Genomic DNA, 26687 nt, shown 5'->3' on the forward strand with positions numbered 1-26687 from the left:
TGTAGGTACATAAAAATGTTTAAACGGTATGTGTGGTAGGTATACACTCGTTATAACATTGATAAACAATAGTTGACTGTATATATATGGTAATACGAAATTTAAATTAGAGAGAAAATTTACCGGACTTAAATTGTGGTACATCTTCTCTGGGAAGAGGATATATCCCAAATCTTCCTTCAATAAAAGTCAAGTCTTCAACAAAAGAATTGCACAATTTATAGTGTCCGCAAAAGACATTTGTCTCGTACTTCCATCAGTTTTTATCATGAATCAATTCGGGTTTATATCAATTTTAGGATTCCGCAAAATAAACTAAAGTGATATCTATATATTAAGCTATAGGCACAGCCTTGTAACATGGCGAGAAATTCCAGTTGCAGTAGACGTAAAAAGGTAATAGTCAAATAACTATAAGATAAAGTCAAATAAAAGATGAACATGCACTAAAACGGGACTCGCACTAAAGCAAGTGGGTGTTGATCTTTTACAATAATACTGTTTAACACTCTCCAATCGACACAGATGTGGTGTATGTCACCTCTTCCTTTTAGATCATCATCGAAAATAACCACTTAAATTTTGTAGGTCCTGTGATGAGGAAAGCGTATTCTCGTATTTAGAGAGTAATACGATCAATTTCATCTCATATCAATGAACAAGTTTTAGCTTTAACTTATATGGATTCGTATAAGTAAACGGATATATATGTAAACTCAGAGTATTTTTTTATGTAATTAAATGGTTGCTTTCCCAAAATAAAACACAAATATATTTTCCTTCCTGAAAGAATCCATGGATGAGAGTTAACATGAATAAAATGCGGTATATATGTCGTTTTCAAGTTATCATTTGGTAAAAATTATAATTTGTATTATATACTTTGTACAAATTGTAGTTTGTCCAAATTACTAATTGTTGAAAATTTGACTAAAATTCACTTATAACTTGTACCATAATTTATAATATGTATTTGTTAAAAAAAATGATTGATACACAATATAGAATTTTATTTGACCACACAAAAAAAAATAAAAAACTAGTTCTGTATCATTTGTTTGAGCATGTGAGTGAAATATGGCATCGGGAATTGTACGCTGACATCTTTTGATGTCTACATTTACATTAACAAGTGCTGCATTTGAATGAAAGAGACGCCTGACCACCAGTTTTTGTAAACTTTTTAACTGCTTCAGGCAGCAAAAGTTAAAGCCCAGGAACCGCTGCTGCGAATAAACATGTGTCTTTAACAGCTTCGATTTGACTGATTTCTAGACAAATACCCTGTTTAAATTCCTACAGCTGTTCCAATGCGATACCCATAAATCCAGATACAACAATTACGCTTAAGTTGGGTCACGATCATACTGAGGAATAGGTATGATGACATTATCCCCCACAGCAAGTTTTGATAGTTTTCGTTTTGTTTTCTTGGTAAGATATTCGGATGCAATCTGTTGGCCAGACAGCGCACGCTTCCTGGCACGTATGATCGGTGTTTTAATGCCATGCAGTGTCATCCTGGTTGTCACTGGGACCAATGTCTATTGTAATATCAGAATTAACAGGCATATATGTATCAATTACATTTCCTGTCTCCGTCTGGGTATATTATTCTGATCATGGAAGTAGTATATTGTCAATATAATACTTCCATGTTAAATTCTGATTCAGTCGATTCAGTTTCTGTTTCTGTATTATCATCAGGATCATCTACTTCTCTAATTCTAATAATGAAAAGTAAATTTCTCAATAATAAAAAAACAATACTAAGAGACAACGGGATAGCTGACACAGAACCACTAAACGGTTCCGCAACTTGCAAGGAAGCTATTGAAACATCGGGTCTTCACGGAAAGACGAAGTCATCTCCTCGAAAGTTTTGTAGACACCACCATGACTTGGCCCTTGGCGTTATGGAATATCAGACTGTATCGCAGATGTATGACTACGAATATATTGCATATGTTGTAGCACCAATTTCGTTCTCTTTTCCTCTCTTGTGACATTGCCAGATACTATTTATCATCATATATTTGTATAACGTAGTGGCACAGGAATTTCTTATCCGGAGCACTTGAATTCATCCCTGTTTTAAAGGGGTTCGTGTTGCCCAGTATTTGATTTTCTGTGTAATGTTTTGGAATGTTGATACGTTAGTCGATCGTCTATTTTTCCTTTGGCAATGGTCATGGTGATGTTGTCTCTCTTTCACAGACTTATTTGTTTATTGCCTCTTGGTGTATTCTTACTTTTTAGGGGCGGACAGGGACATTTATTTATATCTATCATAGGCATACTATTGATATATTAAGGTAAATAAGGTTTTTTTCAGATACAAGTCAATCTAATTAAAATATAGATCTCGAATTTCGTTATACTACGTTATACTACATATAACGTAGTATAACGAAATCCGAGATCTATATTTTAATTAGATTGAGATACAAGTGTCTGTGATATTTATATAAACGCGCGGTTGGGTTTACTGTTTCTTTTTTGGCAGCAAACTAAAAACCTCATATTCTCTTGTTCAGTTGAAAAATAATCAATAAAGTAAAATAGGATTTTTGTTGGTAAAATCCTTGTTCATGGAATATTTACACTTACCTGCTTCCCAACGGATAGCCAAAGAATGCTCGTGGTCACTTGAAACATACTCAAACTACTATGACATTACAGTCACATTCGTACCGTAAACGTTTTTTAATTGTTGCTTTAAAATGGTATATGTGTTGCTATGTTTTGCATCTTCTGCAGCAATAAACGAAAAACAAAATTAACAAATACACTGTAAAAGTCGTGCTTAGAAATTAAACACTTGTATTAAATGTTTAGATCTAAATGTGTTTAGGATTTTGTTTAATTTCTAAACACATTTCTCAGTAAGCACATAATATCTAAACATGTCTTGAATTTAAACACTTTTAATGTGTTAAAAAATGAAAGTGTTTAGAAATTAAACACTTTTTCTAAGCTAAACACGATTCTAAACACAATCCTAAACACATTGTACTGAGACACGTTTAGATCTAAACATGTAAAAAAAAGTGCACAAAAGATGTGCTTAGAAATGTGTTTAGGATCTAAACACCATTTTTACAGTGTAGACAGCAAACAACTTGACCAACAATAACCACTGGGTTATATAGAGGCTTTGGAACGTTGGACTATCAATCCCCGACTTCGATACTGACATTATGGCAAGCCGTTTTACTATTTATTCGAACTTCAAGATATCTCATATAATGTATAAGATATCTTATGTAATCTAGTTTTTATAAGATATCTTATAAACTTTATAGAAGATTAGAGGCGGATTTAGAGGGTTTTTCAGGGGGCCCGGCTCCCCCCCCCCCTTTGTGGGAAAAATTTGGTTGATTATATTGGGAATCACTGAAGCATGACTGGAGCGGGCCCCCTCTTAAGCAGTCAGAGGGCCCCCTCTTATGAAAATTTCTGGTTCCGCCACTGAAGATATCTGGGACTATTATCCTATGTAAGTATAATAGTCCCAGAAAATATCTCATATAGTCTATAAGATATCTTATATATGCTTTATACTTTATAAGATATCTTCTAAAGTTTATAAGATATCTTCTAAAGTTTATAAGATATCTTATAAAGTATATAAGATATCTTATAAATATTTTTTATATAAGATATCTTATATACTTTATACTTTATAAGATATCTTCTAAAGTTTATAAGATATCTTATAAAGTTTATAAGATATCTTATAAAGTATATAAGATATCTTATATACTTTATAAGATATCTCATATTTTATAACATATCTTAAGCTTATACAGAGACATATATACACATATATGTATATATGTCTCTGGCTTATACAGAAAATTATATGATATATCTTATAAATTATATCACGAAGACAGGGGCGGATCAAAAGGTGGGTTCCCAACCCTGGATAAAAAAGGGGGGTCCAACCATATGTCCCCATTCAAAAGCATTGATCGTAAAAAAAAAGGGGGGGTCCCCCCCCCCCCTTGTTCCACCACTGTATAAGATATCTTATAGAATAAATAGCAAAAGTTACGGCTTGCCATATGAAATGATTTATAACAAACCTTTCTCAAATTATCCGTTTAAAAATCTATATATGTTGCTTCTTCTTTGTAATTTGCATATTTTGACTAAAAGGTGTATTTAAGCGTTTTCGTAAACAAATTTTGTATGAAGCGTGGACCCAAAAGGCAAAGAATAAATGAAAACATGTGTTCAGAATAACAACTCCGTTTCGGACTTTTATTTGAGTTCTTGTTGATTTCATGATTAAAAAAAAAATCTATTGTTGGTAGGTGGTTGTAACGGTATTAAGACATTCCGCCGGGCTAAAGATGGCGGTGGTCGTTTGGATTTTTCTGCTAAATTTTCTTCTGTTGTCTAAATGTGCATTTTTATCACCTTTATACATCGATACAGTTATAAATGCGGTGGATAAAATGATAGAGTACTATAAGAACAATTATCAAGACCTGAATGTGGATGGATTGTTTGGTTTGAGAGTTATAGAGGGTTAGTCAGCAGCTGCTTCGACACGATCATACATAATTTTATCTGTATATTCATTCAGATAGGACAATTTGAAACTTGCATGAATAACAATAAAGTGTATATTTTATTATGCAACACAGGAAGCTAAATATAGTTAGAGAAGTAGTTCCTAAACATAATTTACAAAAAAAGGGCAATATTATCATGAGTATGCGGTACAATGACAATGTACCCCTATTTACCGAAAACACATTAAAAACCTGAACTGAGGTGTGGATCAAATGGTTTTCAAAAAGTTGGGCCCCTAGCAAGCCATTCGTTTGGAGTGATACTTGCAAAAAATCTATGCATTTATCATACATCATGTACATGGATATGAAAGAGTGGCGAAAAATACCAAAACCAAAGGGACATTCAAACTCATTATAAGTCGAAAATGAACTGACAGCGACATGGCTAATAAAGAACAGACAACATTAGTACACAAAACACTACATCAAAAACTAAAGACTGAGCAACATAAACCCCAACAAATATAAGGGGTGATCTCGAGTGCTCTGGAAGGGTAAGCAGATCCTGCTCCACATGTGGCACCCGTTGTGTTGCTCATTTAGTGCAAACCCGGTAATAAGTCTAATTTGGTAGGTCACATTCGGAAAAGGGGACGTGATTGTAGTTATGACATTTGGAACGTATCCGTGATTATCTGTTAAACAGATATTCCATAACGGGCGACCAACTTGTGATGATGGCGTCCTTAAAATTTGCAAATGGATGATTTTAACGTCACCACTTGTCAGGCAGGGTTGGCAAAAAAGCGGTCAATACTAGTATTGACCATGCCAGCGGTAAATACCGGGAAATACTGGCAAATACTGGTCGATTGAAATTTTGAGTGGACATTACTATAAAAACCACTCTCTACCTGGTCAATTACTTTTAGTAATGAAATAATGAAAGTGTTAAAGTCATTTTAAATGTTCTCATTTCTAATTTTATTGTAAATTTTTAATAAACAGTGATTTACAATGATTTATTTAGTACATAAGATAAAAATGATATCTTGATTGAAAAATGTTGTAATAATTAATTTGTCAATTCTTTATATATATCTAAAATATGCAATATCATAACTTATAAGGACTAAATTAGTAGGTAAAAGTGTTAAAAATGAATAAAACATATCAAATTCATTCATTTATATCAGCTGAAACATGCCAAATGATAAAAGTTTAAATATATCTTACTTTTTATCATTTTTTTACTTCAATAAATGGTAAAAACCACCATGGTCAATCGACCAGTATTTGCCAGTATTGACCACTTGAGGAGTATTATCTGGGGCGGTAAATACCGGTAAATACCAGGGGCGGTATTTACCGCCCAACCTTGCCACTTGTAACTCTTGATTTAATAGCTTCCTTGTGAGCAGCAACGTTCTATCAAGGAAATAATGATAGGAAATGCAAGCCCTGGAATATCGTATCAACTGGGAGATATATACTCCATATGCAGGCAATGAAGCTCCATAATCCGCTTCTGGATATTACCGGAACACTCTAATTTACATAGCATATAACTGCTTTTATTGATAATAAGGACTATAATTTTGAGATATATGTCACTTTCACTCTGCCATTGAAAAGTACAGTTAACTTCAGGAATTCAATTTACATGTACATGTACATGTTCATGTATGTGTCATTAATGCAAGGAAAGATATGAATTAAAATAGGTACAATGTACATGTACTGGCTATGATTAGGTTGAAAATTTAACATTAAAGAAAAATTGTTATGTTTAAGACTAACTGCTGGAATGAAATGATGGTCATGCTTGTTGGGAACTGACAGTTACATTGTTTAATATATTGGTTAATTATGTACTTTTTGCATGAATTCCAAAGGGACAACAATCCAAAGAATAAATTATTGTTTATTTTTTATTATTGTTTATTTTGACCTCAGTGGCAGATCCAGCAGGGGGCATAGAGGGCGTACGCCCCCCCTTTGCTTGAACTTTTTTTTTTTTTTTTTTGTAAAATGATGAATCAGACTAGACTTCGTGAACTTTGCCATTTCCTGGTCGTGTATTTAATTTTTATGCTACAATTCTTTACTTATAAAGATATTTTTCGCTCGTATTTACTGTAATATATTATTGATTATGTCAGTCATGTGTTTCGCAACGGTGGAGTTGATCAGTACGTTTGAAACGTCACTTAGTCATTTTGAAATTCAAATTACAGTAACACATTGCTTAGGCGGAGGATGACAAGCATGACGCCTTCAAGGTGACAAAGGATTGAGCAAGAACGTATTAACTTCTATTTCATATTTTCACTCAACAGAAAGTAATACTCTATTACACTCTCATGAAAAAAAAAAGTTCCACGGCAATATTATTTACCTACGAAAATATGTTTAACCCCACACGCCCCAGCCAATAAATTACATTGCTGAATAATGATCCCCAGTCAGTAAGCTCTAGATAAAGTCTAGAGTACGGACCATTTGATTTGATAGGGCAGTCTGAGATATTTTAGAGAAAAAATTCTGACCCTGATTTTTGCCTTAAACAAAAATTCTAGACGTATCTGTAATGAAAACAATTATCGTGTCCCCTTTTTTGCTATAAGAAAAAAAAAACCAACAGAGTTATTCAGTATTAAATGAACATGGTGAATAAAAAACGGGCGTAATTTTTTTTGGGGGGTGGGGGTGGTTTGCATGTAAATCCCATATCTGACCAGAATGTCTGTTTCGCCAACTGATATACTGAATACTTTTTTCAAGGCCCAACTGCAACCTACCTGCTGGGTGTGGCCTTTATGTCTCCATTTGTCGGCCGTCATTCACAACTTCGTTGTCATTTGATTTTTAGACTCATTCGTAGCCGTTGGTTGATTTGGAACCCCTCACTCCCCTTGTTGAGTGAAACATTTCAACCAAACATTTGGATAAAAATTGCTTGTTTGTCTTTGTTCGTGTCGGTCGTATAATAAACTTCATTAAATAGCCGTATATCATGTTTACAACAAGTAATCTGTGAGGTTATGCTAACTAACCATACAACAAACGCGAATTTTCCATGTCCATCTTTACTGACAAATCCCACATCAAATATATTAGTACATAGCTTTAGATCCATTCAATCATTTTATAATAGACAACTAATGGGGAGAATGCGGCATCAGAAATGTCCAACCCAAGCTTACACTTTAACTATAATATATACATACCCCACGTTAGGAACCGTCACTAAAAATGTACATTTTACACTTATTTTATGTTTTGTAGCCCAAAAAGGTCCAAAAAAATTTTCCCCTCGCTCCACTTGGCGAATTAAACATACTACGCCCCCCCCCCTTTTCCAAAATCCTGGATCCGCCCCTGGACCTAATGAGAGACTTACATGTATTAAGATCATGTAATTGTTAAAAAGCTAAGGTTGCTATTCTCTCTGGCAATGTTGATCATACACTTGTCTTTATAGTTTCATTTTTATATTAATGGCTATCTATGAAATTAGTAGCAGATCTTTAATTGTCTCTGTTCAAATTTTCACAATTTTAAAATTTTCTGAGCAATTCAAGCTTGATTTAATTTATCTGAGGCATTGTCTGGGTTCATTTTTGCTTTTGTTGTCAATGTTTATTTTATATATAAAATGTCTAGATAAAAGTCAACGATCATTCTTACAAGGGCATTGGATTGTTATGAAAAATGATACTGTACACAATAAATAAATTTAATGTACATGTACATCAAAAAGGTGTATTACATCACAAAATTGAAAATAGAAGTAAATTCGGATTAACAAATATTCTTCATCAGTATGAACAGCCTGATGTAAACTGGTGTCTTAATCTATGCTGATTTAAGAAATCTTGAACACACTTGTAATGCAAATTAAAAGCCAAACATCTTTTGAAGAAAATTAAAACTTCTAGCCATTTTAAAATCTTGATATTCATGCTAATTAAGTAAAGGTAGGATTGCATATTTATGCTTCCCAAATGAAACAACACATCCAGCTGTGGTTAGCACTGCACAATATACATTTTATACATGTTTTATACATGTATAATAAAAAAAGTTTTAAATGATACAATTGTCTGCAAATATGTAATGCATTTTTATGTTTCAGGTCATTTAGCAGCAATAATTGTGAAAGTTGAAAATGGTACAATAAGACAAGTAAAACCTAATATGATAGAGAAATTAAAATCTATGAAGACTGTGTCAACAAAAACCTGTGAAGATGCTCTAGATTTTGTTAGAAAGGATGATGAAGAATATTTTCAATCTATGCAGTTTCTTCTGGGTAATCCTTGGTCTTTGCATAAGGACTACAAACATTTACAATTCCAGTTACTGTGGGACCAACAAGTCTATAAAAAAAGTTCTGTATGTAAGTATTTGTTCAAAGCTATGCATTTATTAAACTTCATGACACTATTGCACTGTTTTGAAAAATACAAAGTAATTCGTTACATAGCAACACTTACAGTACTAACATGCATGCATGTAAATCTTTTTATACATATATATGAAAAGGTATATAATATACAAGATGGAACATATAATATTAAAAAAAAATCAGTTGATTTTAGCATAATTTTGCTATTAACATTATTTTCTTCCTTTACTATTACGATGTACATGTATAATGAATTTAAAAATTCCTAACCATTTTTATGCCCCTGCCGTGGCGGAGGGGACATTAATTGTTACCCTTGTCCAACTGTACGTCTGTCTTATGTACGTTCCAAAATTAGTTTCCGTCCTCTAACTTTAGTTTGTCTCCACCTTATGTTATGAAACTTATACACAATGCTTATTACCACAACACACAGATCAAGTTCAAGTTTCGGGGGCATCACTTTTACTGTTCTAGAGTTATACCCCTTTATAAATGGAAAATTGCTGAATTTTTCGTTTCTGTTCTGTAACTTTAGTTTGCCTCAAACCAAATGTTATGAAACTTATACACAATGCTTATTACCATAAACACAGATCAAGTTCAAATTTGGGTGGGGTCACTTTTACAGTTCTCTAGTTATGTCCCTTTATAACGTTATATGCAAGCAGGGGTATCATCTGTGTCCCATATGCACGGACCCATTCTCCATTTTTCTTTTGAAATTGGATTTTTTTTTTTTTTTTTATTTTACTTGTATTATTACTTTCAGCTTCTTTAAATGAGAAAGAGTCAGATAAATGTATGATGGAGATAATGGGGTACCAGCCATCAAAGAAGAAGTGTGGTGTCAGTTACTTCTGTATAGAACTGATGACAAGGAAAGGGTTGACAGGATATGGTATAACTCATCAAATGTTATGGACCATGCTATCTGAACAGGTATTATATAAAATCCACAAACTTAAGGATGTACTTAGGTGAAATTAAAAAAATCTAGAACTTAAAATTGAAACTATAAGTCAGAAGAACATTAGTTAAGGAACAAAATAAGCTAAAATATTGATAGGTTATGGAACTCCTTTTTGAGATATTTGATTTTTAAAAAATGGCAGGAAAAGCCTGACTCAGGCTTTTACCTTGTATTTAGCATTGGCATTAATAGGGTCTCAAATTGTAAGAAAAAAATTTAGAATCTGCTTAAATTTTGGTAATGACCTTTTTATGAGCTATTGAAGTCTTCTATGAAAAGAAAAGTGGGTGATATGGGGCAAAATATTTTACCCTGTATCATAGGAAAAAACCCAAGAATTCTGAACATCTAACAAAAATTCATAAACCTCACCTGAATACATCCTTAAAAGCATTGATTTCTATGCCCTTTATAAATGTTTCTGGAGCACATACAATTTTTATTGTAGATTGAACTGTAAAAGAGAACAGCAACCAACCATAAAACTAAAAAAAAAAGCACCAAGAGGTCAAAATAAAACTGTCATCTATAAAGATAGATGTTTATACCTTTTATTAAAACTTAAATGTACCAAAACTAGGCAAGTGCAAATTAATTAATGTTTAATAGTGTCAGTATAGTTCTTCAATTGTTCAGCATTATTTTGATTACATTTTCTTTAGTTTTTTAAATTTGGGGAGTTGATGTCTTACAGGCAAATCTGAAATGCAGTTTAAAGAAATATAAAAAGTTCGCATAAAAAACTATCAAAACATTTTTGTGCAATATTACATTAGAAAGAGCACAAACACCTATTTTGACCATGTTTTCCTTCCAACAAAACTATGGGGAAACTATTGATTTTTTTTACAGGCTGGATGTTATGAGGAACTATCTCATTTACTTGTAACAAATGGTCGAGGACAGACACATAATATACAGTTAGAGTTCTGTACTAACAATTACCTAGAGATGATGCATATTGTTCATGGGACTCTGAAAGGTCAAATCATTCCAAGGTTTCAGGATTTATTTATGGAACAGCGTAAGTTGGTAATCAAAAATGATTTTCCTGATAATTTGAATTTTCATTCCTCTAATAATATTAAGTAGTAAAATGATGAATTATCTATATGACAAGATTTTACAAAGTTTATGATGGTTTCTAATGCTATGAAAGAATTATCACTAGTTCATATATTTTGAAATGAAATTGTTGTTTTGGTCTGAATTCTCTTTATAAAGATAGATCTATAAATTATTATTGTTCAGTCTTTCGGTAAATATTCAAATACACCTACTGCATATCTTCAGTGCTGTACAGACATTTCTCTTATGATCAGTTAAGATCTGTTCTGTCTATATCAAGGGTTTTCAAAAGCTGTTATTTATCTATGCATGAACAGTGATGGAAAACTGTTGAATTTACTGGCAGGACAATATCTGAAAATATCGTAAAATCTTAACAAGACAACATTTTGAAAGCATGTGTTCAGGTAAAAATAGTTGTTTTAGACTAAATTTAAGTTACTAGATAATGAATAGAAATTATCTTATACAATATAACAATAAATTGTTATGATGTCTTTTTATTTAACATAAACCTTGACCTTATGATTTCACTAGTTAACAGCTTCTGATGTTAATTAGTAGGCCAGTTTTTTTTTATTACTTAAATTTGTAATATTAAGATGTGAATTCTAGTTATTATTTTTTTGACCATTTTAAATTTAAAAAATGACATTCTCTTTGTTCCTCTTAGTCTTCAATTATCATTTGCTTGGTCTATGTATCTTTCAGAATTTGTTTGTCCAAGCCTTGGATTTTACCAGTTTTTATCAGATGACTTTTTGGATCAGATTTTATCGTGGCAAAAAGATGTGGGTTGTTATGGTATCATGAAGAAAGTTGAACAAAAACCAGCAGGTTTAAAAAAATATTTAGGTTCAACGAGTTATGATTATGAAGATGGCCCTGTTCATAAACTGTTAAAATTTCAAGGAAAACTTACTCAGAATATAACAAAATTTGGTAAAAATACTGTTAATGTGCAACCACCTGTGTTGAATTTAGCAGGAGATTTAAATACTAATAAAAATCTTGGGAATGTTCAAATGACAAACAATGTGGTCATACAGAATGGACCAGATTTAGTGGCTAAAGGTAGTGAAAATGTTGTAAAGTCATTTTCACAACAAAACTTAGAGAAATCTGGTATTGAACAGAAATCAGTATTACCTGGACAGAGGAGGCTTCTAGCGGAAAAGGAAATGGAGAGTATGTATTTTTAAGAACTGATTAATGAATTGTTAATTGTTCCTTTTTTATAAGTTAAAGAGCTTTTTTACACAATTTTTATACACCTTAGTATATCCTCCTGCAAGTTCTTCTCTAGGGCATTTTACTGACTTCTGATTAAGTGCCTTAGACAATATTCTATCTCATTCCTGGAACAATTTTATTTTAAAATCATTGCAATGGGTTTATCTTGCACTCGTGGCACAACTGTTTATGATACTAAATTCAAAGTGCTGTAAATGTTCCTATAATTATACAAGTCTATGGTTAATTTGTATATTGCATTTAAAATCTGCTAGAGATGAGTAATTGCTATCTGATACATATTTATTATCTGAAAACAGTGAGAAACAAGAACTTTTCTTCAATACAAGGAATCTATATGTATGTTTTGTTGAACTTCACAGCAGAGAACTTTAAAAAAAATCAGTATAAAGAGAAACAATTTATCATACACTTTACTTAGTCGCCCTGAGAATGTAGAGTTTCAATAAACATAAATCATCTGTTTAACGCTTTTTTCCTTGGCAACCTCAACGATGGATTATGATGTCATAGCATTCTCTTTCTACAGGACTGTTGCATATGTCCAACATGCTTCATACAGTAATACATATATAAGTAAAACATTTCTATTGTAGATGGATGTTTGGCTCATAAAACTGCAGTAGCAGCAGGTGCTTTAATGATCTATCTACGTTACTTACTATTACCTGGACCTAAAACATTGGCAGAAAATACCAAAGAAATGCTGCAACAAAGACATTTACTTAATATCAACGATAGTGGTGTTGATAAGTTTGATTATAAAGGAGCACAAGATGGCAATTTAGTAAAAGGACTAGCTATGAACAACAATGTGTTAGCTGCTCAAATAAATGATAATAATAAAGATGATGATTATTATGCTGATGAGAATGATGAAAATGAAGATGAAGATGAAGAAGATGATGAAAAGGGAGGCAATAAAAATGTACAGTTTGATGATCATCAAAATGAGGAAAATGGATATGAAGGTGATTACGATGAAAATAAAAAAGAAAAAAATCTTAAGGTGAAAAACCTTGCAGACAAGGTGGAAAAAAAAGTGGTGCCAAAACCAGACGATACAGACTATACTTACTATGAAGATAAAAATAAACATGATGATTATACAAATGATGAGTATGATGAAAAAGATGTCAATGTTGAAAAGGACAACAAAGATAGTGCAAGTGATAAAATAAAAGTCAAATTGATCAATGAATCAAAAGCTGAAGGAGAGTATCCTCTAAGCAGTACACATTCGCCAAGTGGTGTATATCTTATTATTTCATGTACTATTTTTGTTTTGATGATATTAATGTATAGATTTTTAAAGAAGAGAAGAGTGCATATAAGATACAATTATAAATCCTTTAACAGAGTGTAAAAACTATTTACAGTTGCTTTTGTTTATGGCTTTAGTATTTCTTTTAATCATGTGACTGAAGACTATTATATTTATTTGAGATTTTATATATATATATATTATAAGTATCCATTGTTATGAAATCCCTTTTTCCAGTGCTGTTGTTGTTTTAAGCTTACTTTTTATTGATGTATGTTCAGCTGTGTAAATAATTAGAACTAGCAGCTTGTAGTATGATAGTTTGTAATTTATATATCTGCATAAATTCAGGGGTCACCAACAGAGGCGAAGAAAGCAACTTTGTCACCCTAGGATTCCTGACTTCACTATAAAGAAGCTCCAGGGAGAAGTTTTATGTCCCCTTGTTTTTCAGTAAAATTCCCCAATATCGCACGGTGATTTTTGAAAAATTCTGATCCAAATGCAACATATCTTTAGGAATATGGTTTATTGTCGAGCCTGCGACTTTTGTCGCAGAAAGCTCGACATAGGGATAGTGATCTGGCGGCGGCGGCGGCGTTAGCTAACTTCTTAAAAGCTTTATATTTTAGATGGTGGAAGACCTGGATGCTTCATACTTTGTATATGGATGCCTCATGTTACGAAGTTTCCGTCAGTCACATGTCCAATGTCCTTGACCTCATTTTCATGGTTCAGTGACTACTTGAAAAAAAAGTTAAGATTTTTTGTAATGTTAAATTCTCTCTTATTATAAGTAATAGGATAACTATATTTGGTATGTGCGTACCTTGTAAGGTCCTCATGCCCGTTAGACAGTTTTCACTTGACCTCGACCTCATTTCATGGATCAGTGAACAAGGTTAAGTTTTCGTGGTCAAGTCCATATCTCAGATACTATAAGCAATAGGTCTAGTATATTCGGTGTATGGAAGGACTGTAAGGTGTACATGTCCAACTGGCAGGTGTCATCTGACCTTGACCTCATTTTCATGGTTCAGTGGTTATAGTTAAGTTTTTGTGTTTTGGTCTGTTTTTCTTATACTGTATGCAATAGGTCTACTATATTTGGTGTATGGAAGGATTGTAAGGTGTACATGTATAGCTGGCAGGTGTCATCTGACCTTGACCTCATTTTCATGGTTCAGTGGTTATAGTTGAGTTTTTGTGTTTTGGTCTGTTTTTCTTATACTGTATGCAATAGGTCTACTATATTTGGTGTATGGAAGGATTGTAAGGTGTACATGTATAGCTGGCAGGTGTCATCTGACCTTGACCTCATTTTCATGGTTCAGTGGTTATAGTTGAGTTTTTGTGTTTTGGTCTGTTTTTCTTATACTGTATGCAATAGGTCTACAATATTTGGTGTATGGAAGGATTGTAAGGTGTACATGTCTAGCGGGCAGGTGTCATCTGACCTTGACCTCATTTTCATGGTTCAGTGGTTATAGTTGAGTTTTTGTGTTTTGGTCTGTTTTTCTTATACTGTATGCAATAGGTCTACAATATTTGGTGTATGGAATGATTGTAAGGTGTACATGTCTAGCGGGCAGGTGTCATCTGACCTTGACCTCATTTTCATGGTTCAGTGGTCAAAGTTAAGTTTTTGAGTTTTGGTCTTTTTTTCTAATACTGCATGTAATAGGTCTACTATATTTGGTGTATGGAATGATTGTAAGGTGTACATGTCTAGCTGGCAGGTGTCATCTGACCTTGACCTCATTTTCATGGTTCAGTGGTCAGTGTTAAGTTTTTGTGTTTTGGTCTGTTTTTCTTAAACTATAAGCAAAAGGTCAACCATATTTTTGTATGGAAGAATTATTAGCTGTACATGCCTGCCTAGCATGGTTCATCTGACCTTGACCTCATTTTCATGGTTCATTGGTCAATGTTTAGTTTACTTGGTTAATGTTAAGTTTATGTGACAGTTGTAATAAAGCTTTATATTTAGGACTATCAACATAATATCAATGATTAGTAAAGAAGGCGAGACATTTCAGCGTGTGCACTCTTGTATTAAAATTGAGAATGGAAATGGGGAATGTGTCAAAGAGACAACAACCCGACCAAAGAGTATAAAACAGCCCAAGGCCACCAATGGGTCTTTACATGTTAGTTGGTAAAGAAAGTAAATAAAGACTTACAGAAATAAAAACAAGGAAAAAGGATTGAGGAATGCGTTTAAACATATATATTGAAAAAACACCACACACATAGGGAATTTTTTATTCTTGCTATTTCAACCTCCTTTAAAGTAGGTGTTCAAGGCAACCTTTGGACATACAATCCATATCACTTTCATATCTATTTGAACTAGTTTTACTTACATTATTGACTTACAAATATATATTTCTTACTTCCAATTATTGTCCAGCATCCAGTATGACCAATTTTTCCAATTTATATCAGCAAAGGTCTTGATCCTTTAAAAGATGTTTAGATTATCAATTATATCTGGTGATGTTGTCTTCCACTGTGAAGCATAGCTTTTCATCTCTGGTACCCATACTGAGTTTGAATTAGCATATTTGTCAGTCACACAGCTGAAGTTTTCTTAATGCTTCTACCTTTGTGATTTGTCAAAATAAGCAAATGCTATTGAAATTTGTTTCTAGAGTTGTTTTTATTTACATTGTTAATAAAAAATATAAACGATAAGCCATGGTTTAATTACTTTACACACATAACATACAATGTATGTTTTATATGAATATATCTTTGTATGTTTATCTTTCATTAGTGTTTAGCAATCTTTTAATTTTCAAGCCATATTTTAGACATTATTTTAACTGACGTTTTCTCTTATAATTACACACATACTACTTTTGTCATTGTATCCATTAAAATTGAGATCAAATTCACTGCCAGAAGAGAAAAAGTAGAAAAATAAATCTTCAGAATCCCATCCTTCTATGTCGTTTTTACATGGTCAAAAACATAAGTATGCAATGGGCCTTGAAGTTTATTAAAACAATTATGTATTGCATGTTCACAATTCTTAAAAATTGTTCACTAATATTTTGTTAGAGGTAAAAAAAATGAAGGATTTAATGTAAAAAGCAGTATATAGTAGTGTAGTAGACTTGGACTCACATTTAAGTGTGTTGCTCTCTCTGACGTGTGATGGTATGAAGTATAGTGCTGGGTGCACTGAAGTACAGTTGAAATATTTAGTATTACCGCTAGAACCATTGTATTTGCATGTCAAATTTTATATTTTGTCTCCTTTGTACCTTTATTCATTGTTTTATAGCATAACATTTGTTGTTTCATTTTGAAGTTAACTATTTAAAGCTATGCTACAGTTTGTTTGTGCGAACACTTTTATGAGATGTATTACTATAAACATGTAAAAAATTTCATTACTCTATTGGTCTGTTTGACATTTTGTGTGAAATAGGAATAGATGAATCAATATTTTTAGATTACATGTTTTGGTTCAAATTGATGTCTATTTCTTATTTTAAATGAAGGAGACATTTTAATAGAAATAGTATGAAAACATAAATTTGACATTTTTATAATCAAGTCACAGTAAGACTCTTCAACAAGTCATTATAGCTATGTGTTGTATTATAAATTACTGTAGGTCTTTATCCTGTAAGGGTATATTAGTTGTCAGTGTCTTTAATTGGAAAATACTAAAAAAAATTAATCCAGCAGACAGGGTTAGTTGATATAAATTGCCTAGAGTAGGCAAAATAATTAAAATAATAAATCCAGGGGACAGGGTAAGATAAGATCAAAGAGAAAATAGATTGAGTCAGGAACCAACACAAAAATACAAAAGCAAGGCCCTAATAAATTATAACAGATTTTAGATTAATGAATGTGATTTTATAATTGTTCAGTTGTTGTGCTTTATAAAACCAGTGGTAAATATAATTTAAGTATTCTGGTAAAGCATTAAAAATAAATTGTCCTCTCTGAAAAAATGGAAAATAAATTTTTTTTTAAATTTCAAGTGTAATATGAAAGAAATACAGAATGTTGGATACAGACTAGAAGTTAAGCTTTTTAAAGCAGACCCCACTCAATTTTGTCTTTTAAGATAAAAACTTCAACAACTTATTTAAGAACAACTTTCAACATAGGAAGATGTGTATACATAGCATAATTTGATTGGATAGCTTTGCATTTATAATAAACTGTGTGGTTTTTATGTTGCCACTATCATTATCAGTGCTCTGCATTTTTCGAATAATATTTTGTTTATGTAATTGCTTAAAGCATTATCTATTAATATTCTTTTTTTCTCATTTTGAAAAGTTTTTTTATGTACAAAAAGATGATTGCATGCTTTACTGAAATATGAATGTCAACATAACAGATAAGTAAAGATGTACCATCTAGCATCTGCAAAAGTACCATGGAATAGGTCATTATAATTCAAAGTGATCAGTGTCCATATTATTCTACAAATCCTGTAAATTATTCCTGTAGTGATACCTTTTAAGCAGATAGGCAGCAATGCATGTAATCGTTTTCAAATGTTAATGTTTTAGACATTGCCATGACATGTTATTTACTCCACTCTAGTCAACATAAGTATGTATTAAATTATTGAGCAAAGCATATATTTATTATCAGCAATAATGAGACATTTGTATTAGGACTATCTATTGTATTTTATATGATGCACCTGCCATTTAGCTGAAGCATATGGTGTGGTAAGGGCCTCATTTGGCCTAATTTAACACTGAAATCATCTTTTTACTTTGTTAAGATTTCATTTATGTCTTTTTTACAGTTAAGATTATGCAAAACAAAAACTAAACCAGGTAATAAGGTAATAAGTTATCAATGTGGTCACTATAGATGTAGCATTGATGGCATAGAAAATATGCTCCTTAGCAATTTTGGTGAAAATGCACAGATTTTGGTCTATTTTTCAAATGATTTGGAATCTGAAAATTTTGAGTGCATGTTAGAACAAATGAAATACTTAGATACAGAATTTTCAATATGGACAACACCTTTGTTAAATATGTACCCAGATTTAGCACATTACATTTTGACCTAACACATTGTCTTTGTTAGTTCGATGGTTATGGTGAAAATTATCATGTCAGATTTTGTTAATAGTTTTGTTTGATAAATCTGTTAACTTTTCTAAACTTGTTAATTTACAATTTTTTTTACAGTGCTGCTGCTGTATCTGCTATCAGATGAGAAATTATTCTTGTGATCATATAAACAGACTTGTCACATATATTTCTCATTTTTTGTTATTACACCTTTTTTTCCTTTTTGTTATTACACATTTTTTTCCCTTTTTGTTATTACACATTTTTTCATTATTATGTTTATTCACTGCTTGTGAATTAAAAACTGCAGCATTATGTGTTATTATCACACAGATTTATTAATTGAAAGTTACAAAAGATTCTTATCATATTCTTACTATCATTATGTTTTCATCTGTCAGAACTGCAGGCTGCTTTTTGGCAAAAAAATTCAAAGCCACTAAGGGACATTTTAATGCCATTATTATAGCTCATTTTAGCGCTGAACGAATTCAATCACTGGTATTTTGGAAACCCATTTTTAGCAAACTTGACCCAGTTGCACTTATGAATTAATAACAAAATTTATATTGGATTACCTTAAAAATTCTTTCAATTTTTATTTCAAACTGGTTCAAATTGAAGAATATGTTTGATGAAGAAACCAAGAAAAAATTGTATCGTCCCTTATGTAAATCTATACTGTTATCACATTAATAAAAGAAAAAGCATGCTAGATGTTCAGTAAAGATGCTTATATTTGAACTGCAAATGAATCTGCTGATATTTACAGTTTTGAAAAGGATGGAAACCAAGTAGATGAATGATTTTATTGAAAAAGATACTTTTCAAACTCATTTTAATATTGTGCTGTTTAAACTCATTTTAATATTGTGCTGTTTAAACTCATTTTAATATTGTTCTGTTTAAACTCATTTTAATATTGTGCTGTTTTGACATTAAAATCTATCATTATACTAGAGTTTTATGTAATATATAAGTGAAAACGGATAACATTTCTGCAGCTGAAATGGGCTCTGATAATTTGAATTTTGATTTTTTGGCCAAAATAAGATAAAAATCTGGTGCTAAAATGGGTTCCAACTTTGGCTCCTAAACGTTGGATATTTTTGCTCAGATGTCTTATTTATTTTTTTAAATGTCCTACAACATTCAGAACTCATTATCATTGTGTTAACATCAATTAAACCACATTCTTGCATGTTTTTTTTTATTTAATATGTATAACTTGCCAACTTTTTATACGACCGCAAAAAATTTTGCGATCGTATATTGGTATCATGTCATCAGCGTCGTCGTTGTCAGCGTTGTCCGAAGACATTTCGTTTCCGGACAATAACTTTAGTAAATGTAAATAGAAATCTATGAAATTTAAACACAAGGTTTATAACCACAAAAGGAAGGTTGGGATTGATTTTGGGGGTTATAGTCCTAACAGTTTAGGAATTAGGGGCCAAAAAGAGGCCCAAATAAGCATTTTTCTAGTTTCCAGACAATAACTTGTGGAACGGTGTATGGATCTCTCTGAAATTATACCACAAGTTTCCATACTACAAAGGGATGGTTAGGATTTGCTTTGGGGGGTTATGGCTCAAACCATTTAGAAAAAAAAGGGGAAAACAAGGGTTTCCTGGTTAATGGACATTTAAAAAAGTACAATGTTATGTTTGGATTACCTCCCTTACACTGCTTTTAAATTATGTATAAAGAAATGTTGTATTGTCTTGAGTTGATTAGCTGTCAATTTATTTTTTGAAGTTACTATTTAAATATGCTGATTGAGGAATATTAATTTTAGCCATGATTATGTATGTCATTTTCTATTTTAAGACTTTTATGATGTATTTAAATGGGTAATTTTGGTTGCAAACTCCATTGGAAATTTGAATTGAGACTATGACCATATCTTAAGGGAATGATTTTTTTTGGGGAAAAAAGGTGGGGGGAGGGGGGGTAAAAAAGAAATTGTGAGGGAGGGGCAATTTTTTCTCATTTCAGATCAGATTTCAGAAATTAAAAAGAAAATTTCTTCAAATATTTTTTTTTTGGGGGGGGGGGGGGTGTTCAATTTGCAACAGCATAGTGTATTGCACAAAAGCAAAAAAATTAATATAAATTCAAATCATATAACCAATTCTAAGTTCTTTGACTACAGTTATTCTGTGTCAGAAACCTATTATGTGTCAAATGTTTAATAACAATCCAAATTCAGACCTGTATCAAGCGCGAATATTGTGTCCATTTTTGCCCCAACTGTTCAGGGTTGGACCTCTGCAGTCTAATCCAGCTGCGATCAGCGAAGCAATTTATTTATGTTGATATTACAATACATTTAGGAGAAACTTACTGACTGTGCCGAAAGTTTGACCTTGGAAATCCATTTCATATGAGGGCTGATATATTTAAACCTACATGCCATCAAGCAGGGAACTTAGTATGAAGATTTATTGATATGGAATCCCAAGTTTTCAGGGTGAGGTTTGCTCTTTTCTTATCTCATTTTTACTGCGATAATGGCTTTTAAAGTTCTGTATTAAAACTCCTTTAAAACAATGGGATATTATTTGTTGCATGAATTATGCATGTATTTATAACCTATATCATTAAATACCAAGCTTTTTCCTTGCTAAGAAAAGTGCTCAACTATCACATCCCATTCCCACCTGTATTTTATGTCCTTTATCACATTATTTTGTATCACTTTCCTTTTAGAACCACAAGACATGTTGTATCAACATGTTTGCTACTCAGTTTGATTTAGCATCTCATTTTAAAAAATCATTTATTAGTACTGTATTATTGTATTAATTATTTTTATAGGGATAAATAATGAGGTTGAGGGAGAAAAGGATCAAAGACCTGACCTATTTATTTATAGAAATCTTTTCCTGTTTATTTTACATAATAATCTTTTCCTATTTTATTGGATATTGTTAATAGAGAAGTTTTAGTTGGGTTTTCAAAAAGAAAAAAAATGTGGGATTTTCTCAGTAAAGAAATTATTCTGGGTTGTTATAAACGGAGTTATACCACTATTGTTTTCCCCTTTTAGTCTTTGTTAAATTGGCATTTTCTAAAAATTGTGTAGAATTTTTTTTAAATAAAGGAATACTTGGCATGAATAAATATCCTGTCCAATACTACAGTGAAAACTTCACATAACATTTCATTGCATTAAATCAGCAATTCCAAATAAACTGATAATTTTTAGAATGCTGGGAGAATTTTTGAGAGGCAAATGATTCATTAAAACTAATAAATACCTTGTTAGGAATAAAAAAAATTTAATAACTCTGAGTCTCGTAAAAGTCATTTTGCAAGATTTGAATAACTAACTGCATCATAAATTTGTTGAGATAAATATAAAATATTAAATCATTTCAGGGTTGGAGTTATAATAATAATAATCAGCATAATGTCAATCGTGGTCCACAAGGACAAGTCAATTATCTGATCAAATTTTATTTTATAAATACCAGTGTTGCAGTGGTAGACATTAAATTAATTTTCATATTTCCTTCTCATCATGGTCTAAGTTTGTTGTATATATGATAAAAATCAACAATCAATCCAATCAAAACATGAAAATATGGTATCACAACTATCTGTTTATATTTTTCATTATTAGCTCACCTGGCCCAAAGGGAAAGTGAGCTTTTCTCATCACTTGGCGTCCGTCGTCCGTCGTTAGCCTTTTTCAAAAATCTTCTCCTCTGAAACCACTGGGCCAAATTTAACCAAACTTGGCCACAATCATCATTAGGGTATCTAGTTTAAAAATGTGTCCGATGACCACGCCAACCAACCAAGATGGTGGCCATGGCTAAAAATAGAACATAGGGGTAAAATGTAGATTTTAGCTTATATCTCTGAAACCAAAGCATTTAGAGTAAATCTGACGTAGGGTTAAACTGATTGTCAGGTCAAGATCTATCTGCCCCGAAATTTTCAGACAAATCTGACAACCTGTTGTTGGGTTGCTGCCCCTGAATTGGTAATTTTAAGGAAATTTTGCAGTTTTTGGTTATTATCTTGAATATTATTATAGATAGAGATAAACTGTAAACAGCAATAATGTTCAACAAAGTAAGATCTACAAATAAGTCATCGTGACCAAAATTGTCAGTCGACCCCTTTAGGAGTTATTGCCCTTTATAGTCAATTTTAACAATTTTTCGTTAATTTTTGTAATCTTTTACAAAAATCTTCTTCTCTGAAACTACTGAGACAAATTTAACCATACTTGGCCATAATCATTATTAGGGTATCTAGTTTAAAAAATTTGTCCGATGACCCCGCCTTCCAACCATCTTGGCCGACTTGGTTAAACGTAGAACATAGGGGTAAAATGCAGTTTTTGGTTTATATCTCTGAAACTAAAGCATTTAGAGCAAATCTGACAGGTGGCAAAAATGTTCATCAGATTTAGATTTATCTGCCCTGAAATTTTTACAGAATCTGACAACCTGTTGTTGGGTTGCTGCCCCTGAGTTAGTAATTTTACTATTAATTATGATTTTAACCTTATTTTACATGATTTCCAAAGCATCAGTAAATACAGGTGAGCGACACAGGCTCTTGAGAGCCTCTAGTTTATTTTATATAATGTGCTGAATGGTTAAAAGAAACTTTTAAGCATGCTATGTTTTTACTGTCTTGTTTGATATTTTAGATCTTTACTGAATATTATTTTTTACAAAAGGAAATTACAATAATTGATTACAATTTGTATTATTTTCTAGCTCCTAACAGTTTTAAATATTCTTCAGGGATTTGAACAATTTCTTTACACATATATCTCATATCCAACTTGTTTTATAGCAAGTAATTATAACATTGATATTTCGTACGGTAGCAATACTCTACTTAATTTAGAGCAACCAAGACTTGCCATTTTCATTATGTTTGAATAACATTTTTATTCATATGTAATTTCATGTTCAAGATCCATTTCATGACATTTTTTTAGCAATACATTGCTGTTACTATCCAAATCAAATCTGACCTCATATGGGTAGATCAGATTTATGTTTGTTTTATCTTAATTGAACATGTTATAAGATGTTTCTGGTCTTGATAATATTATTTTCTGGTAAGACATTTTTGAATACATTTGGTAATTTTGCTTGGTTGTATTTTTTTGCACTGCCATGAAAGTGTAAGGACTCGTATTTGTACATCCACCTAGGTGAAGCCCTTACATTTTAATAGCACTCACCTACAGGACCAAAATTCAAAAAATGTATGTCCACAACACACATCAATTTCTGACTTTATGGTAGGTGTATTGTTTTATTTAAGAAAATTTCAGTATCATCAGTCCAACAAAGCCTCAAATATTTATATCATACACAGTTTTTAGACAGTTTTCCTTCTTTTAAATTTTGCATTGTTTTTAGTATTGTGAATAGTATAATACGATGGATAGTTTTCATAGTTTAAAATTAAATATGGAATATTGTATAATAAAAGTTGCTAAAACATTATTTGATTATTGTAATTAAAGGAAATAGAAAACAAAAACTTTAGAAATTGCAGATTTAAAAGGGGAAAAGGGGGTGTTGTTGTAAAAGTTTTTTATTTTTCTGTTTTTGTAAATGTAATAAGCGGGCAAAATATGTGATTAAGATCTGTTACTTTGTGATATTTGTTATTAATAGTGATCTACGAAAATTAATGTAGTTGTTTTCCTACTGTTAATTCTGAACTATTTTACTTTGGTGCTCATTATGCAGATGAAATTAAGTTATACACTTACATTGTTTTGTAAACATTTTATTAATAAATTTTTTTTCAATGTGTTATTTCAGAAAAGAAATTGATGCATGTCCATAAACATATGAAAAAGTAATAGTGTACTGTAGATTTTATACAATTAAATTTTAGTCAGTGTTGAAAACTTTTATGTTTCTTTATATATGTATTTATTGAAAACAAAATGGAAATAAAACAAGTACAGAAAATAAAACATAGTAGTCATTTTTGTGTATGCCAACATCTACTGTAAATTCAAAAATAATACGTGGAATTTATTTTTGCAAAACCTTGACCTCTGACAAAAAGGCTTAATCTAAATAATGCGATTGCAAAAATTTTATTAAGGAAAATAATTACTACTGAAATTATGAGTGCAAGTTTTTATTATTGCAGAACTGATACTGTTGCATTTTTCACAATAATAAAAACATAGCAATAATTTCTGAATTTACGGTTTTATATTTAATTAGAAGACATTCTTTATGCTATTGCTTCTTTGACTTCCACTTAACACTTGCACTGATTTATCAGTGATTTACTCAGTTATTATGAATTATTTGTCAACTTTATATGCATTGCAAGGTTTACATCTCTGTCAAACAGGGTTCGTCTGACCCATACCTCCTTTCAATAATCATTAATCAAGGTTAAATTTCTGTCTCAGATACTATAATCAATAGTTAGTTATATTTTGTGTATGGAATGATTGCAAGGTGTATTTGTCTGGTAGGGTTCATTTGACCTTGACCTCATTTTAATGGATCATTGGTTAATGATAAGTTTTCGTAGTTGGATCCTTTCTCTGTTACTATAATCAATAGGTCAGCTGTATTTGGTGTATGGATTGATTGTAAGGTTCATATGTCTGTATGGCAGGTATCATCTGACCTTTACTTCATTTTATGGGTCATTGGTCAATGATAATTTTTCGTGGTTTGGTCCTTTCTCAGGTACTATAACCTACAGGTCAACTATATTTGGTGTATGGAATGATTATTAGGTCTGCATGTGCATCTGGTAAAGTTCATTTGACCTAGTCCTCACTTTATAGTCTGTTTGTCAAGTTTTTAAAAAACACAGAACTACAAATAAGAGCTTCATGAAATTTGTTATCGGGCTTCATTTGAACTTGCTATAATGACCATGTATTAAATTTTCATTGCATTTTTCTGGGTACTACAAATAACAGCTTCCTGAAATTTGTTACAAGGCATCATGTGAACATGCGAGACAGTGTAATGTTTTTCCGATTCATCGCTCTTCAACTTCCAATTCACCTAATACTTAAAGCTTGGATATCATTCTTGAATGAGCAATATCTCGCAATTCTACTTGTTAAGATAGAGAATACCACATATACAGTTAAGACTGCTGAGATCTAAACTTTATGACAATATAGAGGATTTCAAGTTCCCGATTGTGAACATTCCATTTCAATGTATCAGCATTCTAGCTGCACCTGCATATGGAGTATTTGTATTATAGTTGGTATGATATCCCAGGGCTAACGTTTACTATCCCGATTTCCTCATTAAAGGGCTGCTGCATACAAAAAAAAACTATTACGCTACCTAATGGTTTAGTTGAAGTCATCTCGTTGAAGGTATACGGTATATATGAAATATCTGTGCTTTAGATGACCATTGCTTAGTTCCACTTGTTTCAGCAACAATCCAATCCTCTTTGTCTCGATTAAATCAGCACCTTTGTGATTTATCATCAAATTTTTACTAACCATGAGCATCATGATAGGTGTTATTAGTGAATCAGGAATTTCTGTCCTTGAGCACACGAGTTTAACCCCGGTTTTAAATGGAGTTTGTGTTGCTCAATCTTAATTTTTTGTGTATTGGTTTGTGAACAGTTGTTTGTATATTTGTGTTCCTTTCTTTTGACTAATTATTTTTTATTGCCCCCTTGGTATCTTCTCTCTTTTTAGCTCACCGGGGCCCGAAGGACCCCATGTGAGCTTATGCCATCACTTGGCGTCCGTCGTCTGTCGTCGTCGTCTGTTGTCGTCTGTCGTCGTAAACTATTTCAAAAATCTTCTCCTCTGAAACTACTGGGCCAAATACCTTCAAACTTTAACTAAATGTTCCTTAGGGTATCTAGTTTATAAATTGTATCCGAAGTTTTGATCTATCGATAAACATGGCCGCCATGGCTAAAAATAGAACATAGGGGTCAAATGCAGTTTTTGGCTTATATCTCAAAAACTAAAGCTTTTAGAGCAAATCTGATATGGGGTAAAATTGTTCAATTGGTCAAGATCTATCAGCTCTGAAATTTTCAGACGAATCGAACAACCCATTGTTGGGTTGCTGCCACCGAATTGGTAGTTTTAACAAAATTTTGCAGTTTTTTC

At 31.9% G+C, this 26687-nt stretch overlaps 1 protein-coding gene across 12 annotated transcripts in view; it reads left to right on the forward strand.

Moving 5' to 3' along the window:
• Positions 1-4358: 4358 nt before the first annotated feature.
• The window catches only part of LOC127732690 (uncharacterized), a 136099-nt gene continuing 113770 nt past the window's right edge, over positions 4359-26687 (forward strand). The window contains exons 1-7 of one of the 12 annotated variants that reach the window (XR_007996391.1): positions 4359-4539; positions 8668-8931; positions 9713-9882; positions 10766-10937; positions 11693-12169; positions 12832-14776; positions 14924-15036. Coding sequence is in view for 1 of the 12 variants with exons in the window: in XM_052241865.1 (XP_052097825.1) it covers positions 4362-4539; positions 8668-8931; positions 9713-9882; positions 10766-10937; positions 11693-12169; positions 12832-13601 (2031 nt within the window). In the remaining 11 variants the exon portion in view is untranslated. Of the gene's footprint in view, positions 4540-8667; positions 8932-9712; positions 9883-10765; positions 10938-11692; positions 12170-12831; positions 19522-26687 lie in introns of those variants that run through there. The other 11 variants (XR_007996392.1, XR_007996384.1, XR_007996388.1 and 8 more) reach the window with 11 other exon arrangements.

The sequence above is a fragment of the Mytilus californianus genome, unplaced genomic scaffold, assembly GCF_021869535.1.
Source record: "Mytilus californianus isolate M0D057914Y unplaced genomic scaffold, xbMytCali1.0.p SCAF_26, whole genome shotgun sequence".
Classification (NCBI taxonomy): Eukaryota; Metazoa; Mollusca; class Bivalvia; order Mytilida; family Mytilidae; genus Mytilus; species Mytilus californianus.